The 24,904-nt window shown below is 37.9% G+C and overlaps 1 protein-coding gene across 1 annotated transcript in view; it reads right to left on the bottom strand.

Annotated features, from left to right (window-relative positions):
* The window catches only part of DNAH8 (dynein axonemal heavy chain 8), a 251,864-nt gene that overhangs the window by 201,004 nt on the left and 25,956 nt on the right, over positions 1 to 24,904 (bottom strand). Inside the window, exons 6-15 of the mRNA XM_081827548.1 lie at positions 23,536 to 23,682; positions 18,409 to 18,606; positions 12,816 to 12,892; positions 11,404 to 11,503; positions 10,457 to 10,576; positions 8,739 to 8,874; positions 5,468 to 5,655; positions 2,775 to 2,855; positions 2,241 to 2,357; positions 1,270 to 1,428 (exon numbers count right to left, since the gene is read on the bottom strand). Of these exons, the coding sequence (XP_081683674.1) occupies positions 1,270 to 1,428; positions 2,241 to 2,357; positions 2,775 to 2,855; positions 5,468 to 5,655; positions 8,739 to 8,874; positions 10,457 to 10,576; positions 11,404 to 11,503; positions 12,816 to 12,892; positions 18,409 to 18,606; positions 23,536 to 23,682 (1,323 nt within the window). The remainder of the gene's footprint in view (positions 1 to 1,269; positions 1,429 to 2,240; positions 2,358 to 2,774; positions 2,856 to 5,467; positions 5,656 to 8,738; positions 8,875 to 10,456; positions 10,577 to 11,403; positions 11,504 to 12,815; positions 12,893 to 18,408; positions 18,607 to 23,535; positions 23,683 to 24,904) is intronic.

The raw sequence follows: 24,904 nt of genomic DNA, 5'->3' as shown, positions 1-24,904 counted from the left end.
GGCTAACCCATCCTCCCACCCCCCTCCCCTCTAGAACCCTCAGTTTGTTTTTCAGAGTCCATCGTCTCTCATGGTTCGTCCACCCCTCCGATTTCCCCCGCTTCATTCTTCCCCTCCCGCTACCTTCTGAAGAAGGCAATTCTTAAATGGTAGCAGGCGAGGCAACCATCAGCCCTTTGCCCATCTTGAGATAGAAAGGAAGCTTGATCATTGGTAGAGATCAGGTAGAAATAAGTGTAGCGTACTTCAAAGGAACTACTCAGAGACCCTGACCCATGTCCTCTAGAATTTGGGGATGGAGGGGCTGACCCATGCCTAAGTGGTCCTAAGGCAAGAGACCAGCTGGCTACCCAAACCCCTAAAGGCAAGAAGAGGCTGCATTTCCATAGAAAGAGAGGCAAAAGCACTTGTATCCCATGGGCTGGATTGGACCCCTTGAAACAGAGCCACCTTTGGTTAACACAAGCCAGGTGACCCAAACCAGCAGGGTGAGTGTAGTTGAAGCACATGGCAGGCAAGAAAGAAAAAAGAATCTGGTTCAAGATATAAAGTGAGTGTTTCTGAGAGAGACTGCTATGTGCCAGGCCTCAAAAATGATTAGACAGTGTTCCTGTCTTTGTGATTTTGAGCCAATGGAGGATAAATAGGTACTCAAAGAATTTCAGTATATTGTGATGCTGAGGAGGTTAGGTTTTGTCCTGTAGAGACTGGATGCTACTGCTATTGAAGGATTTAAGATCATGAGTGGCAGTGTGGAGAATGGATATGACAGGGCCAAATATGGAGGCAGAGAGACCAGTTAGATCATAACATCAGTTGCTAAACTCAGAATGAGCCTTAAGGGCCTGACATAGGAAGGGAATAGTAAGTATGGAAAAGAAGAGGCAATTCAAGCAAACTTGGAGTAAAAGGCAAAAACCTCACTAAGCCTTAAGACTGACTGGATTTAGAAAATGGGAGTGAGGAAACGATTCCAGATGACTCCCAGATTTCTGTAAGTGGCTTAAGGGAAAGTTTGTGATAGTTAAAACCAAGAGTTACTCGATGTTGTACACCGAAGAAAGACAGTGAGCCACTGCTGGAAACCCAGGAGACTCCAGCCTGAGGTTGAGGATATTAGTAAGGTCCTGTTTAGGGTGTGGCCATAGGCTTGAGCTATTGAAGCCATGCTGAGTCTTTGGATCTGAGGCTTTCAAAAAAAACTAGGATCTCTATATGCTACTGACAGAGATTTCCACTGTTAGATTGTAAATTCATATTTTAGGTTTATGAGCCAGGATTTCTACGATTAAATACATAAATGCATACCTCATTAAGCGTCAACATATCTTCTACTTTGGTAGCACCACCTTCGGGCAGGGAAATTAACACAGTTTTGGCTATCTCCTTTAGAACTGTATCAATATGCATTTCACACAAGTCACTGATCTACCAACAAGAAAAAAAAATGTAGAGGAAAACTCTTCTTTCATCCAAATGTACTTGAGTTATAAACTAATTTAGAGGGCTATATCTAGAAACTTGGGTCCTGAGCCAAGCACAATTTGGTGGAAATTTTAGGAGTACATCTGCAAAGAAGGCTTAATGTGGAACTAAAGTTTTATAGAGCAAGCATCATGTGCCATAATCTCACGTGTTATCTCTTTTAATCCTTACTCTAGTCCTTGACTCACTTACTATCCAAGTTATACAGCTAAAGAAACAAAGACTCAGATAAGTAAAGTAACCTAGGAAGGAACACATAGATAGCAAAAGGCAGATCATTGTAACTAGGTTTAGCTGACTCCCAAGCCTCCAAGTTTTGTCTATTGTAACATGCTGCCATCACAGGCCAGCATATCTAAAAAGGGCATGATCCGTATAGCAAAGATATCAGAAATCAATAGACAATCTCCAATTAGATGAATGGCTCATCTAACTAATAGTAGATGTATTAATATTTAAGCATTCCATTCTGTCATCTTCTACTGTCTACCATTATCCCATTTTCTAAACTGCCCGGTGGAGTTGAACTACCATTTTAACATATTGAAGGCAAGTAATTCAGAGACAAAAACAAGGCAACCCTAAATGAAAAGGCCCCAAAGTAGCTAGAGAAACATAAAGCATTATTTTTTTAACTTAATAGGAGTCCTTTTAGTTAAAAGTCACACCCTTTAAATAGCTTTCATAGATAAGCAAACTATTCCTTATAGCCTGCGTATGAATGTATGTAGTTTTTAAAAATGTATCTATCATACCTTCTTTAAAAGTTGATTGAACATATCCAAAACTAAGTCAACTTCTTGAAAGAAGCTTTCCAGTGTTAAAGATGACCATGTTAATATTGTGAGCCCTTGTCTCAACACAGATTCCACCTAGAAAAAGAAAAAAAAAAAAAGTAGCAGCTTCCATGATTAACAGGAACACCTACACTTATTAAAACAAAAAAAAGGCTTTCTTTTATTACCTGGAAATATTATAGGTTATATTTCCTTAATTATATTTCCCTCCATTATACCTGGTAAAGGTGACTTTGTTTTTTAATCATCTTTGGCTGTCCATGAAGAATCATGGATTCTTAGAAAGTGCTCATTATTGAGATTTAGTCATTTTTCAAAGGCAACAAAACTTGTTGACAAGGAATCATTCTATAGGAAAAATAGGGCTATAATGTTGAACTAGAAAGACAGAGGATCTAGGCAAGAATAGATGTTCTAAAATCCATAATCTGTAGAATGGGAATCTAATTTTAAACAACAGGGAAATCAATATAAATCTTCAGCATTACCAACCTTTTTCATTTTAGGGGTCATCACATTGACAAACACCGAAGGCACTTCCTGACATAAGTCATCGTAATACTGCAGAAGACCCTGTTGAAAGTCAAAATGGTATGTGTTACTTTAATTTATTTTAAAGCAGGTCATATTTTGATTCATACCAGGAAGGTTTCATTATACCTGTTTCCTCATAATCCTGCCAAGATTAAGGCTGCTCACCTAAATTTAAATTAATTTACCATACTTTTTCCTCACCTGTAAATGTACTTTAAACAGCAAGTCAGTGGAGCTTTCTAGAGTTGCACGTTTCATATTTATTATTTAATTATCTTTCTATATTTACTTTATTTCAAATAGCTTGGGTAATTATCTTTTCACAATACCTGTCATTATACATTTTTCCCCTTTCTGTTCTTTGTCTTCTGACACATTAAAGCATACTTGTTACTGATGCCACACTTCTTTTCTTGAATCAAAATAAATGTATGCACAGTCAGAGTTAATAGGCTTATCTATTTTCTTTTAGATATTTTTTAGAAATGAACCATAATGATCAACTTTTGATCATTTTGTAATTTATTTCATGGTGTGATGGGAAATGTGGATTCAAGTTAATTCTTCCCCAAATAAACAATATTAAACTATTTCAATGTTTACTTAATAGTTTTGAACTTACTAATTCCTTTCCTCCTTTTCTGTTCCCAATCTCCTATTTGCACATCAGTATTTTAATACTATAAAGAAGAAACAAGGGAATATAACACTGTATGTTAACTATACTGGAATATAAAATAAAATAAAATAAAATAAAAAAGAATAAACAAGGGAACAGAATAGATGGCCCAGAAATAGGAGCCAAAACTATACAATAGTAAAAGGGCAGTCTCTTTAATAAATAGTGTTGGGAAAACTGGACAGTCATATGCAAAAGAATGAAACTGGACACCTATCTTATAACACACACACAAATCAACTCAAAATGGATTAAAGACTTAAATTTAAGACCTGAAACTGTAAAACTCCAAAAAGAAAACATGGGGGTAAGCTCCTTGACATCGGTCCTGGCAATGATTTTTGGATTTAATACCAAAAGCACAAGCAACAAAAGCAAAAATAAACAAGTGGACTATATAAACTAAAAGCTTCTGCACAGCAAAGGAAACCATCAACAAAATGAAAAGGCAGCCTATGGAATGGGAGAAAATATTTACAAATCATGTATCTGATAAAGGGTTAATAGCCAAAATATATAAGGAACTCATTCACACAACTCAATAGCAAAAAACTCTTAACAATCTAACTAAAACATGTGCTAAGGAACTGAATGGACATTTTTCCAAAGAAGACACACAAATGGCCAAAAGGTCCATGGAAAAGGTAGTCAATATCTCTAACCATCTGGGAAATGCAAATCAAAACCACAATGAGATGGTACCTCACATCTGTTAGAAGGGCTATTCTCAAAAAGACAAGAGATAACAAGTGTTGGCCAGCACATCGAGAAAAGGGAACCCCTGTGCACTGTTGGTGTGAATGTAAATTGGTGCCGCCACCATGGAAAACAGTATGGAGTTCCTCAAAAAGTTAAAAATAAAAATACCATATGATGTAGCAATCCCACTTCTGAATGTAGATCTAGAGGAAATGAAATCAGAATCTCGAAGAGATATCTACACTCCCATGTTCATTGCAGCATTATTTACAATAGCCAAGATATGGAAACATGCATCAATAGATGAATGGAAAAAGAAAATATGGTATATATACGCAATGGAGTATTATTCAGACATGAGAAAGAAAGACATCCTGCCGTTTGCAACAACATGGATGGACCTTGAAAGCCTTATGCTAAATGAAATAAGGCAGACAGAGAAAAACAAACACTATATGATCTCACTTATATGTGGAATCTTAAAAAGCTGAACTTGTAAAAACAGCAGAAAAGTGGTTGCCAGGTGTTGGAGGTGGGGAGGGAATAGGAAGAGGTTGGTAAAAGGGTACAATCTTTCAGGTAAAAGATGAATAAGGACTGAAGATCCAATGTATAACATGGTGTCTGTAACTGATAACACTATATCATATAATCGAATTTTGCTAAGAGAATAGGACTTAAACATTCTCACCAAAAAGAAACAAATATATATGTGTATATATAAACAGATACATATTGTTTCTTTCTGGTTTAATATATACATATATATGTTATATATATATATGAGGTGCTGAATGAACTACATGACAGGAATCCTTTCATAATGTATATTTATATCAAATCATCATGATGTACACTTTAAATATCTTACAATTTTATTTGTCAACCGTACCTCAATAAAGCTGAAGAAAAATGAAAATAATCAATACCACATCAGCACAACTGCAGTGATTTAATTTTCTTTTTTTTAAGAAAAAAAAAAACCTCCTTCAAAAATAATTTTAAAATATAATCTATCTTGGGGTGCCTAGGTGGCTCAGTCAGTTGGGCATTGGACTCTTGGTTTCAGCTCAGGTCATGATCTCAAAGTCGAAGGATGGAGCCCCAGATCAGGCTCTGCACTGAGTCAGCTTCAGATTCTTTCTCCCTTTGCCCTCCCCGCCCCCTCCGTTCACGCTTGTGCACGCATGCATGTGCTCTCTTTTACTCTCGTGCCCTCTCTCTCAAATAAATAAATAAAATCTTTAAAATATATGTATATAATCTATTTTACCTGCAAATGCAATTTGTCTGCTTTCAATTTACTTTCCAATTTTAGCAATTTCTTTGCCTGTTCTGGTACATCCAACTTCATTTTTATCATGCACTTAGTTTCCCGAACAACTTCCAGAATTTTGGGATCAAAATTAACCAGCAACTTCCCAGTTTCTGGGTGTCGCACAAAAAGTGTGGCTTGTAAAGCTACAAATAAATGATTATCGACATTAGTTTTTCTGGATTTCTTTTTTGTTTGTTTTTGTTTGTTTGTTTGTTTTTGGCTTTCTTTTTTTTAATTTTATTTTATTATATTATGTTAATCACCATACATTACATCATTAGTTTTTGATGTAGTGTTCCATGATTCATTGTTTGTGTATAACACCCAGTGCTCCATTCAATACGTGCCCTCTCTGCTTCCAGCCATGTTTACACACCTGTCTTCCCCACTGGGAACTGACTTCTTAATAGAACAATAGTGTTGGATATCCCAGGTGATGAGGCATAGCATCTGACATGTGGTCAGTGCTCAAAACTTAAATAAGTGAATGCAGAATGTCTGCAAGCGCATAAAATCAGATCCGGAGAGATAAAAATGAGTGAAGAATAGATAGCCTTCGTGCTATGAACTGCAACACTTTTCTGAGTGGGTCTAAGAGAGCTATAATACAATGTAGTTTCTTTTAATGGATTGTGATTTCACCCCTGGGAGAGAACTGGAATGTGTGCACAACTATAAAATATGACATACCTCATATGACAAACCCTTCTCCACAATGAACCCCAAACTGCTTCTTTAAAGGAAGAATTAAGCTTCCATCTTGAATGTCTGGTAACTAAGCTCAATATCAGTAAGATATATTTATTAAACACCATGGCATTGTGAGCTTCTAGGATATAGAGAAAGATTTTTTTTATGCTACACCTTAACTACTACCTGAACATCATTCATATAAATAGGAATTTGCAGGCATGCTTTTTATTATGAATTGAAATATATAATCCCGGTTAGTGGTGAGTAGCCTTAGCTTATTTGTTATCCTAACATGAATTACTTCTACAGGCATAATAATAACACACTTCTAGATGAGTATGTGCTAGCTTAAATTATATCTTATATTAACAAACACTACTAACATGAGAATTTCTTATGTATCTTCCAAGCCTCTCATTACTTCATAGACTGTGGCTGCATCGAATTTCTAGTAAAATGAAATAGTCCGTATATTCCTTTGAAGTTAGTTGACTTTTACTCATCATATAAAATTAGTCTTGAAATGGTTCTTAATGATGCTGGCTGCATGAGGATTTCAACTAAAAATTTTACCTAATTTGTTTGGAATCTTTTTAAAATTGGGTTAGAAATCATTTATCCTCCCAAGTGAATTCCAAAATAACCTTGGAACATTCATTTAATGAAATCTATCTTCCTTTAGGCTATACTGAGTCTTCTTGAAAGGACAAAATGGTCAGCAAGACCACCAAGAATAATGACAGCCAAGAAGTCAGCTCCAATACTGAGTGACATTTCATTAAACTTTATGGAGCAACCATCTGAAAGAGGCCAATACCAGGTCCTCAATTATTATTCCGAGTTCCTATATGGTTAAATATAGCCACGTCAATATAATAAGAAGTCTTGCTGAGCAATTCATTTCCACTAACCTGTGTTCGTAGGAAAGGCAGATTTAAATCTTAGCTTTGCCACTTCCTAGCTGTGTGATGAGCTTGTGCAAATGACTTAATCTCTTAGCACCTCAGTTTCCTCATCTATAAAATGAGGATAATTATAGCTCCTCGTAGGGTCACCATGAGGATTAAAGGAAGCGTCATATGTAAAGTGCTTTGACAAAGCCTGGCACAGGGTAAGGACTATGTAAGTGTTCGTTATCACTGACTGTTATTTAAAGGATACAAAGATGAAACAAACAGAGAGAGTATCCTTGGAATGTGAAGGGGAGATGAGACGGATCCCTAAAGCCATAAGTGTCATGAGAAACAAGAGCAGATAAAGTGAGTAGAGGACTCTGGAGGAGGAAGACATTATTTTCTGCTGTGGAAAAATAAGGAGGGGCTATATGGAAGAGGTGACTGGTGAACTTGTTTTTGAACATGGGCCGATATGAGGAAAAACCATCAGGACAAAAGAAGAGAAGCGTATGATATTGTAGAAGCAAAATAGTGTCTGCTCCATACTTCAGTTAACAAACAATTCTGTTTTGTTCTTTTCCATAACGTGAACTTTAAGTTTCTCTTGATGCTCCTTGGGAGTGTTGCAGCTAGTTTTCAGGAGGATCCATAGGGTCCTACCATATTCATTACCCAGAAACAGCTGGCCTGGTACAAGTGGCTTATTAAAGGCTAAACTAAGGGGCCAATTGGGGAAGACAATCTGCAGGGCTGGGACCCTGTCCTCCAGGATGCAGGCGTGAGCGAATCAATGGTGGTAACAGTGACATGTCCTCAAACAGCTAAAATATATGGGTCTGGAACCAAGAGGCAGAAACAGAGTGGCCGCTCTTACTATCACTCCCAGTGATGCAACCATAGGATTTGTGCTTCCTGTGCCTGTAGTTTTGTACCCTTCGGGGTGGGGATCCTGGTATGGGAAGGAGAAACCTTTCTGTCCAGGGACACAGTCAGGGTTCCACCAAGATTATAGATGGGACAATGCAGGAACCTGAACTGACCAACAATTGAGCCCCCATGGTAAAAAAACAGCCCAGGTGATGGCAGCATATGGATGCATGATGGCTTGAAACCATCCATCCCCTGCCTCACAGCCGACTCCACCCAATGCTTTGGCACCCCGCAGAGATACTTAGACACAGCCCCAATACTATGAATTTCCTGGAGTTCAAAAGTGAAGTTAAATTCAGTTATAGAAAAAGAAAGAATGGAAGGGAAAGGAAGACAAGCAAAGTGCAATTCTTTCTCCCCTGATTGGGACTAAGATTTGAATCTATAACATGACAAAACTGAGTATGAAAACTTCCCCTAAATCTATGGAGAAATATCTATGAAGGGTCTCAATATTTACTTTTAAATACTGTTTTTTTTAGTGGAAAGTCACAATCGAAGTATATCAACTCTAAGGTGATGACAACTTTTGCTTATAGAATCAGAATGTTATTAACAACGATAAAAAAAAATTTGTATCATCCCCAAATCTAAATGTAACCATCATAATATTGTATAAAAGGGATGTGAAAATTCTCCAGAACCATGACTTCATTCAAAATCACCTAACACCCCCTCCGTAGCAACACTGCATTTCTTATACACACCATACTGTAACTGCGAGACCTCTCTGACCCAGGCTGTGTGATAGACCACCTCGAATTCCACCAGAACATAGGAAATTTTGTTATACTGACGAATGACAGCTTTACCTTCCGCACTTGACAAAATTTCTGAGTTTTTCTGTTTTTTAAAGGGGAAAAAAAAGATTTATAATTAAAAGACTGCTGATTGTTTTCATAACCCAATCAGAAAGCTGTTGGTATTTAAAATGTCATCAAATAATTATGCCTTAGATTTTGCCTCAGAGTAAAACAGAGATGAGGAAAGCCATACAAACTAGAGACGGAAGTAGGGAAATGTTACTGGTGGAAAGGGAACATTGGAAAAGGAAATAAAGGATTTAAGAAAGAAAGGTCTCTAGCCTAAACAGCTGGCCAGGCTGAGAGAACTCTGCCTTCAATTCTCTATTCCCTCCCCACCATTCTGGATATCAGTTTTGTATTTTCTATACTGTGTGGGTTTGAAATATTTAATTAATAATAATATTTTAAAAAAAGGAAAAAAGATACAATGGACTGATTTTCCTTGACCTGTGAGTATCAGGGAAAATCCCCAAGTTCCAGCACTGAAAAAAAAAGTAACTGTATATCAAAGAACAAAAACCAAATTTCTTTATGTAAACATCGAACGTTTTATGTTTGATTCGCAGATGTTAAAAACAGGGCAATCTTGGCTCTGTCATGCAGAGTCAATCAGCAATGGAGTCCCCACCCTGACCACTATTTTAAGACCAGGCTTTGAATTTTTTTTACAAATAGTAAGAACAGTAAAATGATTAAGAGCAGCCGAACAGAAACAATGGAAACTTAACATCCAAGAATGCTTAAATACTAAAATTACTTGCAAGATTTTTTTGGTACTTATTTTGTTCTGTATTTAGGCATAAGATGCTGTCCTAAGAAAACCAACTCTACTTTGTGAGTCTGTCTCTTTACAAAATCAAACCAAACCAAAAACAAAGAGAAGGCAAACTGGCAATTTCAGAATGCCAACAGGGCCTAAGAGTATCCTGGGGCTTTTCAGAAATCTAATAATTTTAAGGACACAGAGAAGGCATGTACTCTATTATACTTTGCTCTAGATCTCAATTCTTAAGTCAGGAACATACTAAGAGTGTCTTCACCTTCACTAATACGAGTCAGTGACCCACTGACCACACATAGAAGTAATCTTCAGGACTACGCCTAGACTTTACTGTTTTCAAAACAATGACTCTTTAAAAGCCTTGAAAAGGGGCACCTGGGTGGCCCAGTCGTTAAGCATCTGCCTTCGGCTCAGGTCATGATCCCAGGGTCCTGGTATCAAGCCCCACATCGGGCTCCCTGCTCAGTGGGAAGCCTGCTTCTCCCTCTCCCACTCCCCCTGCTTGTGTTCCTGCTCTCGCTATCTCTCTCTCTGTCAAATAAATAAATAAATAAAATCTTAAAAAAAAAAAAAAGCCTTGATAAACTGTCCTGTTAAAAGTCATAAGGTTATAAGATTCTCCCCCTTAAAGATTAACTGTAATTAAGTGAGCTTACCTACCAAAACATGAGAGAATTGGTTTAGTCTCCCTCAAGCATATTTATAAACTAAATTTTCTTTGCCTTGTGAAAGCAGTAGCTCTAACTACTTTATTGGACACAAACATTATAGGATAAAATATAGGTCTTATTTTAAAGCCACCATGATCCTCATACTGTAAATGTAACTATTGGCTTACAAAGAAATAGTTGATGGGTTCACTTATCCGTCGATAGAGCTGCCTCACCCAAAGTATTTTTCCTGCAATAGGGGGCATGTTGCGAGCAAGAGGAGGGTCATCTTTTTGAGAATGATAAAGCTGTAATTAAAGATCTGGTATTAATGTTTAAAATTCAATATAATGGAAAAGGCAAAAAGTATTTAATACATTTGTATTCCCATGTTTTATACAGAGGAGGTAGTCTATAAATATGTAAATGCACTTCAGTGATAATCTGTGGTTCAGAAACTATGATGTTTACAATATATGACATTTAATTCTCTCTTAACCCTTATGTCCCATTGCATGTATCTTTTTTCTGTATTTTATCCCAAATTTTAAGGAGATCTTCAAATAAGGGAGTACATAAGCTATACTATATGTTATAATATTCTTCAGAGCCCATATTTCTGCATGCAGAAATATTAACTTCAATGGGCTTTCCTATACACACATAAATGCTGTTGCAAAAAAACACTAAAAAAACAAAACACAATTGTTATGTGCATGGGGATATAAATCTGGTTGTCCAATGACATACACCATCAACACCTTCCTACATAGAGAAGGGCGCATCAGAGGTACTTAGTAGTGAAGGGATCATTCTGAGAAGCTTAGCACAAGATAACAATGGCAAATACTTTCACAATACTTTTCTTTTTGTACTAAAGTACTACTCTGGGGGAGGGCCTGGGTGGCTTAGTTGGTTAAGTGTCTCCCTTCGGCTCGGGTCATGATCTCCAGATCCATGTCCTGGGATCAAGCCCCGAGTTGGGCTCCCTGCCCAGCAGGGAGTCTACTTCTCTCTCTCTCTCTGCCCCTCCCCACTACTTGTTCTCTCACTTGCTCTCTTTCTCTCTCTCAAATAAATAAATAAAATCTTTTAAAAAATAAAGTATTATTCTATTTACAAAAATGATCCTTGCCTTCTTAGTAGCTTCAAGTTCAGCCACATAAAACTGAAGAATACGCTCAATTGTATGGTTTATTTCTGACTGAAGACAGGGGATTTGCAGCTTCTGGAATCTGAAAGTAATTGAAGGTGAATAATTTAAAAGTAAATGAGAAACATACTTAATTGCTGCCATCCTAAAAACCCATGCATTCACTCATTTTGACAAATATCTCTACCAGGCCTCATCCATTGTCCCAGGATTCAGAGAGGAACACAACAGGTGTAGTTCCAGCCCTCTTGGAGCCTCCAGTTATGTTATGGAAAATGCAGATTTAGTCAAGAGTTACATAAATAATTATTTATACTACACAGGTACCAGAAATGCATATATCAAGGGAACCCAGCCAAGTCTGGGGAGTCGAGAAAGACTTCTCTTAGAAGGAGACATTGAAACCAAAATTGAAAAGATGAGTTGGGGGGTTGGCTTCACAAAGATGGAGGCCAGCACACTGAGCATCCCTCTGCCAGTATTAATGTTCACATATTCCAAATGGCCATATCATAACAATGATCTGTCAGCCAAACATTACTTCCCCTTTCAGACTAAGTGATGCACAGGAAGCACTAGGACAATAACATCCCAATAATAAAGTGATTTTACACCAGTGTACTATAGGTAAAAAGAGAGACAGATGGACCGCAAGATAGATAGAGACACAGAGAGAAATCACCAAGAAATTAGTAGTGCCATCTGTCTGTACAGTACTTTCATTGGTCAAAATCATTTCATAAGTCTGGTTTGACTCTTTCAGTGGTGTCATGAGGTAAGGTCTCATAGGTATGGTCCATCATTACAAAGACGTGGAACTCTAGCAAAACTGGGCCCAAACCCAGAGGCACTGGCTCTCAGGAAAGAGTTCCCAAAGGGTCCCTAACAGAGGACATGAGTCCTCCCTGAGCTCGAAGGAAATGGCCTGTAGTCCAGGCTGTCCTTCCTGCCCTTCAGGGGAGCACTGTTGTCAGGATAGAGGAAAAGGAAGCAGCAGGAACACTCTGGAGGAAAATGGGAAATTTGAGAATCTACTACCCTTAGATAATTTAACTTTTGGAAATCCTTGCAGTATGCAGAATTAAATATTATTTGCTCCCCTTCCAATAATGTCTATGAAATTAACCTCAAATGTATTACATACCTGGAGGAAAAATCATGTATAATAATTCCATTTTCTTATCGGAAGACTTTTGCTTCAAAAAATGCAATGAAAAGTATCATACTATATTTCACATTTTTACCAGTTTACTTAATGGTAATTGAAAGATTAATGTTTATAAGTCTTAAAGTTTACAGAGAGGAGATTTCCAAAAATATCTTATTTGAAATTGTATTTTCAGATATAAAGTTATCACACCTAGAAACTACACCGCTTAATGTATTATAAATACCTTTGAAGCAGCTGAAGGGCCTGCTGAGAAGATAAGATTTTCCCAAAAGTACTGTTCATAAATGCTTGTATTTGTATCTAAAATAAAATATTAATATTCCATTGATTTGGGGCATTAAGAAAGAGATTGTTTTTGTTTAACAACAATTAATGATTTTTCTACAGAATCAAAATAACCTGAAACACACCTACCATCTAAGCATCTAGAACTGCACTATCCAGCATGGTGGCCACATGTGGCTACTGAGCACTTGAAATGTCAGTATTTGGAAGTGAGATGTAAAGTAAAATGCACACTAGATTTCAAAGGCTTAGCACACACACACAAGAATGTAAAATATCTCAATGATTTTTATTTCAACATGTAAAATGGTAATATTTTGAATATTTGGGTTGAAAAAATGTATTATTAAAATTAATTTCACCTGCTTCTTTCAACTCCTATTCATGTGGCTACTAGAAAAATTAAAATTACATATGTGGTTTGCATTTGCTGCTTATTATTTATTGGATATGACTGACCTAAAGATTTATAAAAGGAGTGTATGTCCCTTACCAAGCTTATTTCTTGGAACATTTAGAATTTCTAAGCATATTGGGAGAGCAACGTGACACTGTAGACACCCAGGGTCAACAGGTGTCATTTTACAACACTGCTGCTCTCAGAAACCCTTTTGCAACATTAAGGAAGAACAAGAAAAAGAAAATATTATTCTAAGACTCCCACCATCCTTAGCAATGAACTCCAAACTCCTGGTACCCAATGGAACTGACGCTCTTAGCAAATTACTTTCACTTATAAATTGGCATGGTCTACTAATATAGGCCATGTTTATTAATCAAAATTTGGGAGAGGAAGGAAAATTTAAACACTGACACCTCTTTGAAAATATTAAAAATTTAAGATGGCCTCTAAATACACTGTTAAAATTTGTACATAAGGCCACAGAAAAGCCTTTATAACATACAATCTTTATTAATAAATCATAAAAATATGGGATGCAGCAAAAGTAGTTCAAAGAGGGAAGTTTATAGCAACACAGGCCTGCCTCAAGAAGCAAGAAAAATCTCAAATACACAACCTAACATTTTACATAAAGGAGCTAGAAAAAGAAGAACAAATAAAACCCAACACCAGCAGAAGGAAAGAATTAATAAATATTATAGTAGAAATAAATGACATAAAAACTGAAAAGCAAAACAGAAAACAATAGATCAATGAAGCCAGCAGCTCATTCTTTGAGATCAACAAAATTGATAAACCTCTAGCCAGAGTCATAAAAGACAAAGAAAGAGAGAGAAAAAGAGGACTCAAACAAAATCACTAATGAAAGAGGAGAAATAACAACCAACCCTAAAGAAGACAATTGTAACAGCATATTATGAAAACCTATATACCAAAAAATTGGACAACTTAGAAGAAATGGATAAATTCCTAGAAACATTTAACTTCCCAAAACTAAAGTAGGAAGAAATAGAAAATTTGAACAGACCAATTACCAGAAATGAAATTGAATCAGTAATCAAAAGACTTGCAATACAAAAGCCCAGGATCAGACTGTGTCACAGGCAAATTCTACCAAATATTTAATGAAGAGTTAATACCCATTCTTCTCAAACTATTCCAAAAAATACAAGAGGAAGGAAAACTTCCAAATTCATTTCATGAGGCCAGTATCACCCTGATACCAAAACCAGATAAAGACATCACAAAAAAAGATAACTACAGCCCATTATCTCTCATGAATATAGATGCAAAAATCCCCAACAAAATATTAGCAAACCAAATCCAACAATATATTTTAAAAATCACATACCATGATCAAGTAGGATTTATTTCATGGATGCAGGGGTGGATTAATATTCACAAAACAATTGACATGATAGATCACATCAGTAATAAAAAAGGATAAAAACCATATGACAATTCAACAGATGCAGAAAAGCATTTGACAAATTACAACATCCATTCATGATAAAAAACCCTCTGTAAAGTAGGCCTAGAGGGAACATATCTCAACTTAATAAAGCCCTTATATGAAAATCCACAGCCAAAATCATACTCAATGGTGAAAAACTGAGAGCTTTTCCCCCAAGGACAGGAACAAGTCCACTCTCACCACTTTTATTCAGCATAGTATGGAAGACCTAGCCACAGCAATCAGACAACATAAAGAAATAAAAGGCATTCAAATTGGTAAGGAAGAAGTAAAATTCTCACTATTCGTAGATGACATGACACTATGTATAGAAAATCCCAAAGACTCCACCAAAAAACTACTAGAACTGATCAATTCAGTAAAGCCACAGAATACAAAATCAATATACAGAAATCTCTTGCATTCCTATACACCAATAATGAAGCAGCAGACAGTGAAATGAAGAAAACAATCCCATTTATAATTATCCAAAACCAATAAAATATCTAGGAATAAACTTAACCAAAGAGGTGAAAGACCTGTACTCTGAAACCTATAAAACACTGATGAAAGAAATTCAAGACAACATAAAGAAATGGAAAGACACTCCATGCTCATGAGTTAGAAGAAGAAATATTGTTAAAATGTCTATACTACCCAAAGCAGTCTTCAGATTTAATGTAATCCTTATCAAAAGACCCACAGCATTTTTCACAGAGCTAGAACAAACAACCTTAAAGTTTGTATGGAACCACAAAAAACCCTGAATAGGCAAAGCAATCTTGAAAAAGAAAAAACTGGAGGTATCACAATTCCAGATTTCAAGTTATATTACAAAGCAGTAGTAGTTAAAATGGTATAATACTGGCATAAAAATAGACACATAGATCAATGGAATAGAACAGAAAACCCAGAAATGGACCCACAATGATATGGTCAATTAATCTTCAACAAAGGAGGAATGAACATACAATGGGAAAATGACAGTCTCTTCAACAAATGGTGTTGGGAAAACTGGACAGCCACATGCAAAAGGATTAAACTGAGCCACTTTCTTTCACCACACACAAAAATAAACTCAAAATAGATAAAAGACTTAAATGTGAGACCTGAACCCATAAAAGTCCTTGAAGAGAGCACAAGCAGTAATCTCTCTGACATTGGCCCTAGTAAACATTTTTCTAGATATGTCTCCTGAGGCAAGAGAAACAAAAGCAAAAATAAACTATTAGGTCTACATCAAAATAAAAAGCTTCTGCACAGCAAAGGAAACAATCAACAAAACTAAAAGGCAACCTACTGAATGGAAGAAGATATTCGTAAATGATGTATCCAATAAAGGATTAGTATCCAAAATATATGAAGAACTGATACAACTCAATACCCCAAAATAAATAATCCAATTTAAAAATGGGCAGGGGGCACCTGGGTGGCTCCAGTAGTTAAGTGTCTGACTCTTGATTTCGGCTCGAGTCATGATCTCAAGGTCAGGGGATCAAGCCATGCATCAGGCTCCATGCTCAGCAAGGAGCCTTCTTAGGGTTTTCACTCTCCCCCTCCTTCTGCCCCTCCCCCTGCTCTCTCTCTCTCAAATAAAATAAAATAAAATAATAAAAAAAATTGTTTAAATGGGCAGAAGACATGAACAGACATTTCTTCAAAGAAGACATACAGATGGCCAACAGATACTTGAAAAGATGCTCAATGTCACTCATCATCAGGGAAATGCAAATCAAAACAACCATGAGATATCATCTCACACCTGTCAGAATGACTAAAATCAACAACACAAGAGACAACAGGTGTTGGCGAGGATGTGGAGAAAAAGAAACCCTCTTGCACTGTTAGTAGGAATGCAAATTGGTGCAGCCATTGTAGAAAACTGTATGGAGGTTCCTTAAAAAATTAAAAATAGAACTACCCTCTGATCCAGTAATCACACTACTGGATAGTGTGGCTCACCCAAAATTTACAAAACACTAATTCAAAAATCTACATACACCTCTATGTTTACTGCAACATTATTTACAATATCCAAACTATGGAAGCAGATCAAGTGTCCATCGATAGATGAATGGATGAAGATGTGGTATATATACAATGGAATATTATTCAGCTATAAAAAAGAATGAAATCTTGCCATTTGCAACATGGATAGAGCTAGAGTATAATGTTGAGTGAAACAAGTCAGTCAGAGAAAGACAAATATCATAGGATTTCACTCATATGTGGAAATTAAGAAACAAAACAAATGAGCAAAGGAAAAAAAAGAGAGAGAGAGACAAACCAAGAAACAAACTCTTAACTATAGAGAACAAACTGATGGTTACCAGAGGGGAGGGAGGTGGGGGGAATGGGAGAAGTAGGGGATGGGAATTAAAGAATACATTTATCATGATGAAAAAAAATTAAATGATAAAAAATAAATTATAAAAATTTAAGCAGGGGTGCCTGGGTGGCTCAGTCTGTTACACTTCTGACTTTGGCTCAGGTCATGATCTCAGGGTCCTGGGATTGAGACCTGCATTGGGCTCCCTGCTCAGCGAGGAGTCTGCTTGTCTCTCTCCTTCTGCTCCTCCCCCTGCTTTTGCTCTCTCTCTCTCTCTCAAATAAATAAAATCTTTAAAAAAATAAGTTAAGCAATAAGTTTTTTTTTTAAACCCACAAATTCCCATTGCCATAAAGCTATAACGCCTAGAGCATTTTGGAAGCAAACTCCATTCTGCCCAACCAGCCAAACACTGTAAGTAATAACTAAAACATATCTTAATATCAAACAAATTGATATTTCAAAACTTAATTTCAAAAACTGAAAGGAAATCTATGTCAAAAAGAAATGGTACTGTTAGAATTTTAGTATCATTCTTATTTATATTGCCTAGATTACCTTAATATAATTTTTAAAGAATCTTTAAAAAATAAATGAAAAAAATATATATATATAGCATTCCTCACCTTCATGGCAAGAATTTCAGATTCAGGAAGCGGATAGAGTATATTCCTGTCCCTCTCTGTATCTCCAGGACATTCTGCAGCAAAAGGAGACCATTCCCTGGGGCTAAGCCTGGGTTTACAGTAGTTTACAGTAAGATAGTAACTGAGGTCATGTAAGCCCAAAAGGTGGGAGAGAAATATGTTGCAGTGTCACCAGACATATTATTTTTAAGTACCCTTCATCCTTCTGGTATCCCTTAAGCTATGACAAACAGGATGAGGTCCTCTTTAGAGCTGTCCTCTAAGCTGTAGAGAGAATGTGGCCATAAAGTACAAGGCCAAGGGGAGAGCGGGCCATCTTCCTAATTTGTCCTCAAATCTTTTCACACTTAAAACAAAAAATAAGGATTACACACTTTCTCTCAGCCTGGAAAAATGACACTGGCTCCTCAGCACAACAAAAACCAAATACAAATTCCAATGCAAACTAAAAATGAACCCCAGCTATAATAACCCTTTGGCCTTCTGGGTATTCATTGATATCTTTTACTGAATATGCTCATTTTTCATTAAAAAAAAGATGGAAAATATTTTGTGGACTAGTTAAAAAATTTTTCACGCTGGCAAATAGTTTTGATCAATTACACAACAGTAACTTCTAATAAATAGTAAATATGTGAATTCCAGTACTATTGGTTACATTTCAGCTTTACTAAAGTAAAAGTATGTATAATTACTTACCTCTAAACCACTGATTTTTGTCATGAACTCTGAGAAATCTGTATCAAATTCTGTCCTTCTTGGATCCAAAATGTCATATTGTTTTTTCTTAACCCCTTGATACATGTTTTTGAATTTTATTGACATAATATCTATTCCCTCTATGGTGGAATTACTCAAGGCTGAATATGTTTGCACAATAGTTATCATTTCTGTAATCTTAAAAAGAGAAGTGTTATTTTAGAAATGGGATATTAGGACCCTTCCCTAGAATAAACTCTTAATGAATCATTGATTTAAAAAAACAAACCAAGGGGCACTTGGCTGGTTCAGTTAGCACAGCATGTGACTCTTGATCTTGGGGTTGTGAGTTCGAGCCCCATGCTGGGTGTGGAGATTACTTTAAAACAAATTCTTTAGGGGCACCTGGGTGGTGCAGTCAGTTGAGCATCTGACTCTTGGTTTCGGCTCAGTCGTGATCTCAGGGTGATGAGATGGAGCCCCACACACGGCTCTGCACTCAGCATGGAGTCTACTTGGGTTTTTCTCTCCCTCTCCCTCTCCCTCTCCCTCTGCCACTCCCCACTGTGCTCTCTCTCTCCTCTCTCAAAATAATAAATCTTTTAAAAAATCTTTAAAATAAATAAAAAAAATAAAGAAAGAAAAGAAAAAATAAAAAACAAACCAATAAACAGCCCCTAAGATCATTTAGCTAAAACCAGCCAGAGGAGATAAAATAGAAGACAAATCTCTGTCACCAATCATTACTATTCTTAGACTATTTCTATCATATCCAGAGAGGGCTTGCTACATTTCTCAGATCTTGATCACTTTGTCTCTCAAAAGGGGAAAGGAAAGAATTTGAGTAAAAGCTCTTACAGATATCTGAATAGCTTCATCCTTTTGCTCTGGAGAATTTTCTGAAAATCATTTTCAAAAGCTTTAGCATTCTTCTTGGCCCTCACCACAGTTCTGATATGTAAGTCTAGCATAAATCCACCTGTGTTTTCCCTTTCACCTGTATTCAGGCAACCAAAGGCCCAAGAAGCCTGAAGACAAATGCAGTCCCTTCTGACCCTCAGGAGACTTGGGAAACCCTCAAAATGAACTTAACTAACAAATGGCTGCCTCTCGCTCAATGTACCACTACCACCTACTTCACACACCAAAAACAAAAGTCCTTCACGTCTACAGGCTACTCAGTTCCTGAATCTTCATCAGTGATTCCCCACTTTGATTCCTGCTTTGGAGAACAATGCTCAAAGCTCTCCAGGATGGGCCCATGCGTCCAATTGCCAAACAGAAAATAAACCTGTTTTCAGGGGATTCCTCCAAATATTACACACCATGAAGACAACACTACTGGTCCTCCTAAGAAGCCTGCAGAATTTACATAAACTCCCTGTGCACGTCAACCCAGATGACCATTTTCAGAGCAACTTTCACTCTTACACCACTATTTCTGTACACTTCCAAACACCACTGTCATCCTAGAAGCCAGCCCAAACCTGGAGGAAATACAAACTGCCTGCAATTTGCAGCATGCTGTATATACTGTATGTAAAGATGAGAAATACTTGGGTCTCCTACCAACACATACAGTCCACTCACCTTAAAAAACAAAAACAAACTGCAGAACTCAAACTACCCACATGCTCTGCTTTTCTAACCTGCCAAGATCCTGCCCATTATCCCTTACCCTGCCACCTGGTCCCAACAGCCAGATGCTGGGATGGAATTCCTGCCACTAACACAACCTCCATTTTGTCCATGGGTGGCTGAGGAGTCATCAAGAGGCAGAGACAGCAGTCTGTCCCAGGCTTGGCCTTTCGAACTCAGCCAGTATGTCTCCCACTCCCAACACCACATAGCAACAACGTGAAAGCCAGTCATGGTGATCAACCTCGACCATGCTCCTGCTTGTTTGTTCTTATCTTGGCTTTTTCATCAGCTCTCTCTTTATCCGCTTTTGACCCTCTGATTGACAACCAACTTGTAATCCCTTCTCTGCTCACCAGCCTTGGCACCCTTTCCAGTTCTCAACTTGCTATGTTTGTCTCATCTCAGCATCACCCTACCCCACCTACAAGGCTCCAGTGCCTTAAATCTCCCCCCAGCAATACCAGCTTCCCATCCCTTCTCTCTCATAAACGTTTGGGGTGAGAAGAAAATAAAACTAAAGACAGGGCTCTGGGAAACACCAATATTCACCAAAATTCATATGGCAGGAAGAGGAAAAAGAAGCAAAGTACATCCTTAATTCTGGCTCTTTAGGACAGACTAACCCTTAATGCACCATCAAGTCTCCACCTATCAACAGAAGGTGCACTTCAGGCAACCTAGTGACATACAAGAACTTTCCTCACTTGTTCTTAAACATTTCTGCCTAACTCTGAGGTCTCAGCTCTCCAACCCCAACCTCAGTGCTGTCTGCCCTGTGACTTTGCCATGTGTTCATCCTGACATCTTAATCTCTGCTTTCCCTAACAGGCTTTGACTTAGCTTGCCCTTCTGACTCTTCTCTTCTACTATATCAGAGTTTACAGAGGTAGCCCAACAGTGGTCCCTACTGTGGCCCACTCATCAGGAGAAGCCCATCCAGGTAGCTCAGTAACCACCTCTGGGAGATTATGGAAAACCCTGGCCACATTTCAGGGTACATTTTATAGCCCCATCTTTGCAAATCTGGATACCAATATTCACCAGTTACACATGGGACTGATGCCTATCAACTAAGGGATTCTTAGTACAAGGGAATTGGGATAACCTAGCAATCAGAATGCACTTTAGGTGAAGTCTCCAGGGGGGTGCTGCATTAGCTTGGGTTGCTGAGCCCTTGTGGCATGAAGTTGTATCCTTAAGATTAGAGGCAAGACTTCTCCAGAGGTAGAGTCAGGTAATTGGTTAGTGCAGCTGGCCATTACCACCCACTTCCTCTAGCATCAGGAATATTCAGGCTGCTACTTCATGGATAGATGCCCATTATGCCCAGCATTAGACCTGCCACCAAAATCTTTACTGCTAATGGGCTAACCATTAAAGTCCAACCCTGAAACTCTACCAAGGGTAAAACTATACCCAAATTGTCAAGGGGACTAGCCCCTGGAAAAATTTAGAATAACCAAGACCTACCCCAAGCTTTACACTACAGTGCATTCAGAAACATTAAGCATCTTTATGGAACAAGGTCTGACCAATGGCACCTCCATGCCAATAACCTTCTAATTGGACATTTGTCCCCAAGAAATCTCTATTGTTCACAAAACAACTCCATACAACAGTTTCCTACATAGAGTACAAAAGCACAAGCAACAGAAAAAAATCATAAATTGGACTTTACCAAAATTAAAAACTATTGTGCTTCAAAGGACACCATCAAGAAAGTGAAAAGATAACTCACAGAATGGATAAAAATATAATATCTGATAAGAGACTCATACCCAGAATATATAAAGAACTCTTACAACTCAGCAATAAAAATACAAATAACAAATTAAAAATGTGCAAAGGATGTGACTATAATTTCTCCAAAGAAGAATTATGAATGGACTATAAGCAAATTAAAAGATGTTCAACATCATTAGTCATCAGCAAAATGCAAATCAAAACCATAGTGAGATAGATGTTACTTCACACCCTCTAGTTTGTCTAAATTCAAAAAGGTAGACAATAATAAGTATTGACAAGGATGTGGAAAATCAAAACCCTCATACATTGCTGGTGAAAATGTAAAATGACACAGCTGTTTTGAAAAATGGTTTGGCAGTTCCTCAAAAAGTTACCATATGGCCCAGAGATTTCAATCCTATGTATATACTCAAGAGAAACAACAACATGTGTCCACACAAGAACATGTACAAACATGTTCACAGCAGCATTATTCATACTAGTTAAGAAGTGGAAACAACCAAAGTATCCATCAACTAATGAGTGGATAAATAAAATGTGGCATCCATAAAATGTCATATGATTCAGCAATAAAAAATAATGCTACAACATGGATGAACCTTCAAAACATGATGCTAAGTGAAAGATGTCACTCACAAAAGACCACATATTATATGATTTCATTTATATAAAATGTTCCAAACAGGCAAATCTATAGAAACAGAAAGTAGATTAGTGGCTGCTTAGGGGTGAGTAGAGGGGAGAATAGAGTGTGAAAGGTGGATGGGGTTTTTTAGTGGGAACAAAAATGTGCTAAAATTAGACTATGGTAATGGTTACACAACGCTTTGAATATATTAGAAAATACAGACTTGTACAATTTAAATTGGTGAATTGTACAGTATGTGAATTATATCTCAGTAAAGCTGCTAAAGAAACAAACAAAAAAACAGCTCCACACAAGCATGTATGAAGGACCCCACTCAATAACTTGGTTCTCTTCATCACCCACACTTTCCTATCCTGGACAGATCAGGAGAGTACAGATAAAAACCAGGCTTCCAGACATGTCTAGGAGATGCCCTTCAACCTGTGTGATGCCCTCACCAATTCCCAACAAATGATGAACAGAATCCTAAATATTACCAGGACCTAGGGAGTGGGCCAACTCCTGGAGGAGAAGAAGGGGTGGTACCTACGTGATATCTTTATACACTTTTCAAAAGCTGACTCCAAGAAGCCTCTGGTATGGGCTTCCCGATACCCCCTGAAAAAATATCACCCCCTCAGCTAGAGCTAATACATGAATCAAAGGTGAGGTGTCTGACCCGTGCCTGCCCAGCAAAGGCTCCCTCACACAATGTTTAGGTATACACCATTTTTACTGGCCTAGAAAGAGAAGGTGTCTATACATCCAGATATTGCACTACTACTGGGTTCCACCAGGTATTGTGGGCATTTCACCACACACTTTTCCTCAGCCTAATACAATCATTAGACACAGAAGCTTCTAAGGTCAAGCTCCATAGGTAGAGGTAGAATTGAGGTCTTGACAGAGGGGAAAGTCTGCAATAGCTTTGCAGTCATCAGGACTGAAAAATAAGTTAGACCAAAATGTAGTGATCTGTAAGTAATAGGAACAGATTCATATCAACAGTGAGACAAGAGATCCAGGTCAGTAATTCTCAACTGTGCCACATAAAGTACGAAATAACCAGAAGGGGAGGGGTGGTGTGGATACAGTGACTGAATATTGGTTACCTTCTCCAGTCTTTTGCAGAAAGCTTCAAATTTTCCAAATATATACATTTCTGAAACCTCAAAAGATTTTTCCCCTGAGGATTCTAAAATCTGTTTCCTTGTTTTATGAAAAGATGTCTGATATTCCTTGAATAGAAAAATGCAATCCTATGAGAAAATTGAAAGAAGGAGAGAACAGGTGATGAGAGTTTATTCAGGAGTCAATCATTCAAGAATCTGTCCTCATGCAGAACTGATCACACCAGCCCAACAGGAGCTGTTGCTGTTGAAATTAAAACTCAAGTTCTCCACCTACATATTGAGAAGTCTGGGAATGTGAATGTAGTTTCCTCTTAATTTACATCATATTATTATCTTCTTCATTCTCACTATTTCCCTTCTCTCCTATCCTTACCAGAGTATGCAATACATTGTTTGCACATTTTCATGGCTAATTAGAACTCCTGGGGGTCAGAAATTATCTCTCAATTCTATTTATTATCACTCATCTATCACTTAGTATCTGTCTTCTCTTCAGCATTCCTTACATACAGGTATGTAAAATATTAAGACTCTGCAATACTAATTTATTGTCCAACCACTGTTTCTCCACAAGGAAATCCTAGAGTCTTTGTGAGTACATTGCTGAAACCCTAGTATTTGATTACAGTTGTCCCACTGGCCAGGCTGGAGAACCTGTTAGAAATATAAAAGAGGACACAGTCCCTAGGGTCCAATAGGAATTCTCTGTCATTTTGAGTTAACATTTCCAACAAACCATTAAAAAAAATAATGTTGGGGCGGAGCAAGATGGCGGAGGAGTAGGAGACCTGGATTTCATCTCCTCTCAGGAATTCAGCTGGATAGGGATCAAACCATTCTGAACACCTACAAACTCAACAGGAGATGGAAGAAAAGAATAGCAACAACTCTCTCATCAGAAAAGCGACCATTTTCTGGAAGGTAGGACGTGCAGAGAAGTGAATCCGAGGCGATATTCGGGAGGAGAGACGGCGGGGGGTGGGGGGGCTCCGCCGGCCACTTCTGGCAAGTGATAGAGCCGCGGAGCACAAAATCGGAACTTTTAAAAGTCTGCTCCACTGAGGGATGTGACTCCAGTGGCTAAGCGGGGGGTGGAACCCTCGCGGGACAGTGTGGTCTCAGGACCTCGGGGTCAGAGAAAGACCGGGGGTGCCTGAGTGCGGCAGAGCTCCCAGGTAACGGAGCGGGGAAGCCGGCTGCAGAGGCGGAGCCCAGGCACGGGCTCTCAGCTCGGGCTTGCCATAAACCGTGATCCGCGGCACAGTCGGGCCACTGCTCCTCCAGCAGGGACCCAACAAGCGGCAGATCCGGGGAGACTCACCTTCTTCCCCCAGGAGGAGAGGCGCGG

The sequence above is a fragment of the Leptonychotes weddellii genome, chromosome 8 (assembly GCF_054177405.1).
Source record: "Leptonychotes weddellii isolate Sample4059 chromosome 8, ASM5417740v2, whole genome shotgun sequence".
In the NCBI taxonomy this organism is placed as follows: Eukaryota; Metazoa; Chordata; class Mammalia; order Carnivora; family Phocidae; genus Leptonychotes; species Leptonychotes weddellii.
The sequence above is the reverse complement of the archived record's forward strand: the minus strand, read 5'-3'. Positions and strand labels throughout refer to the sequence as shown.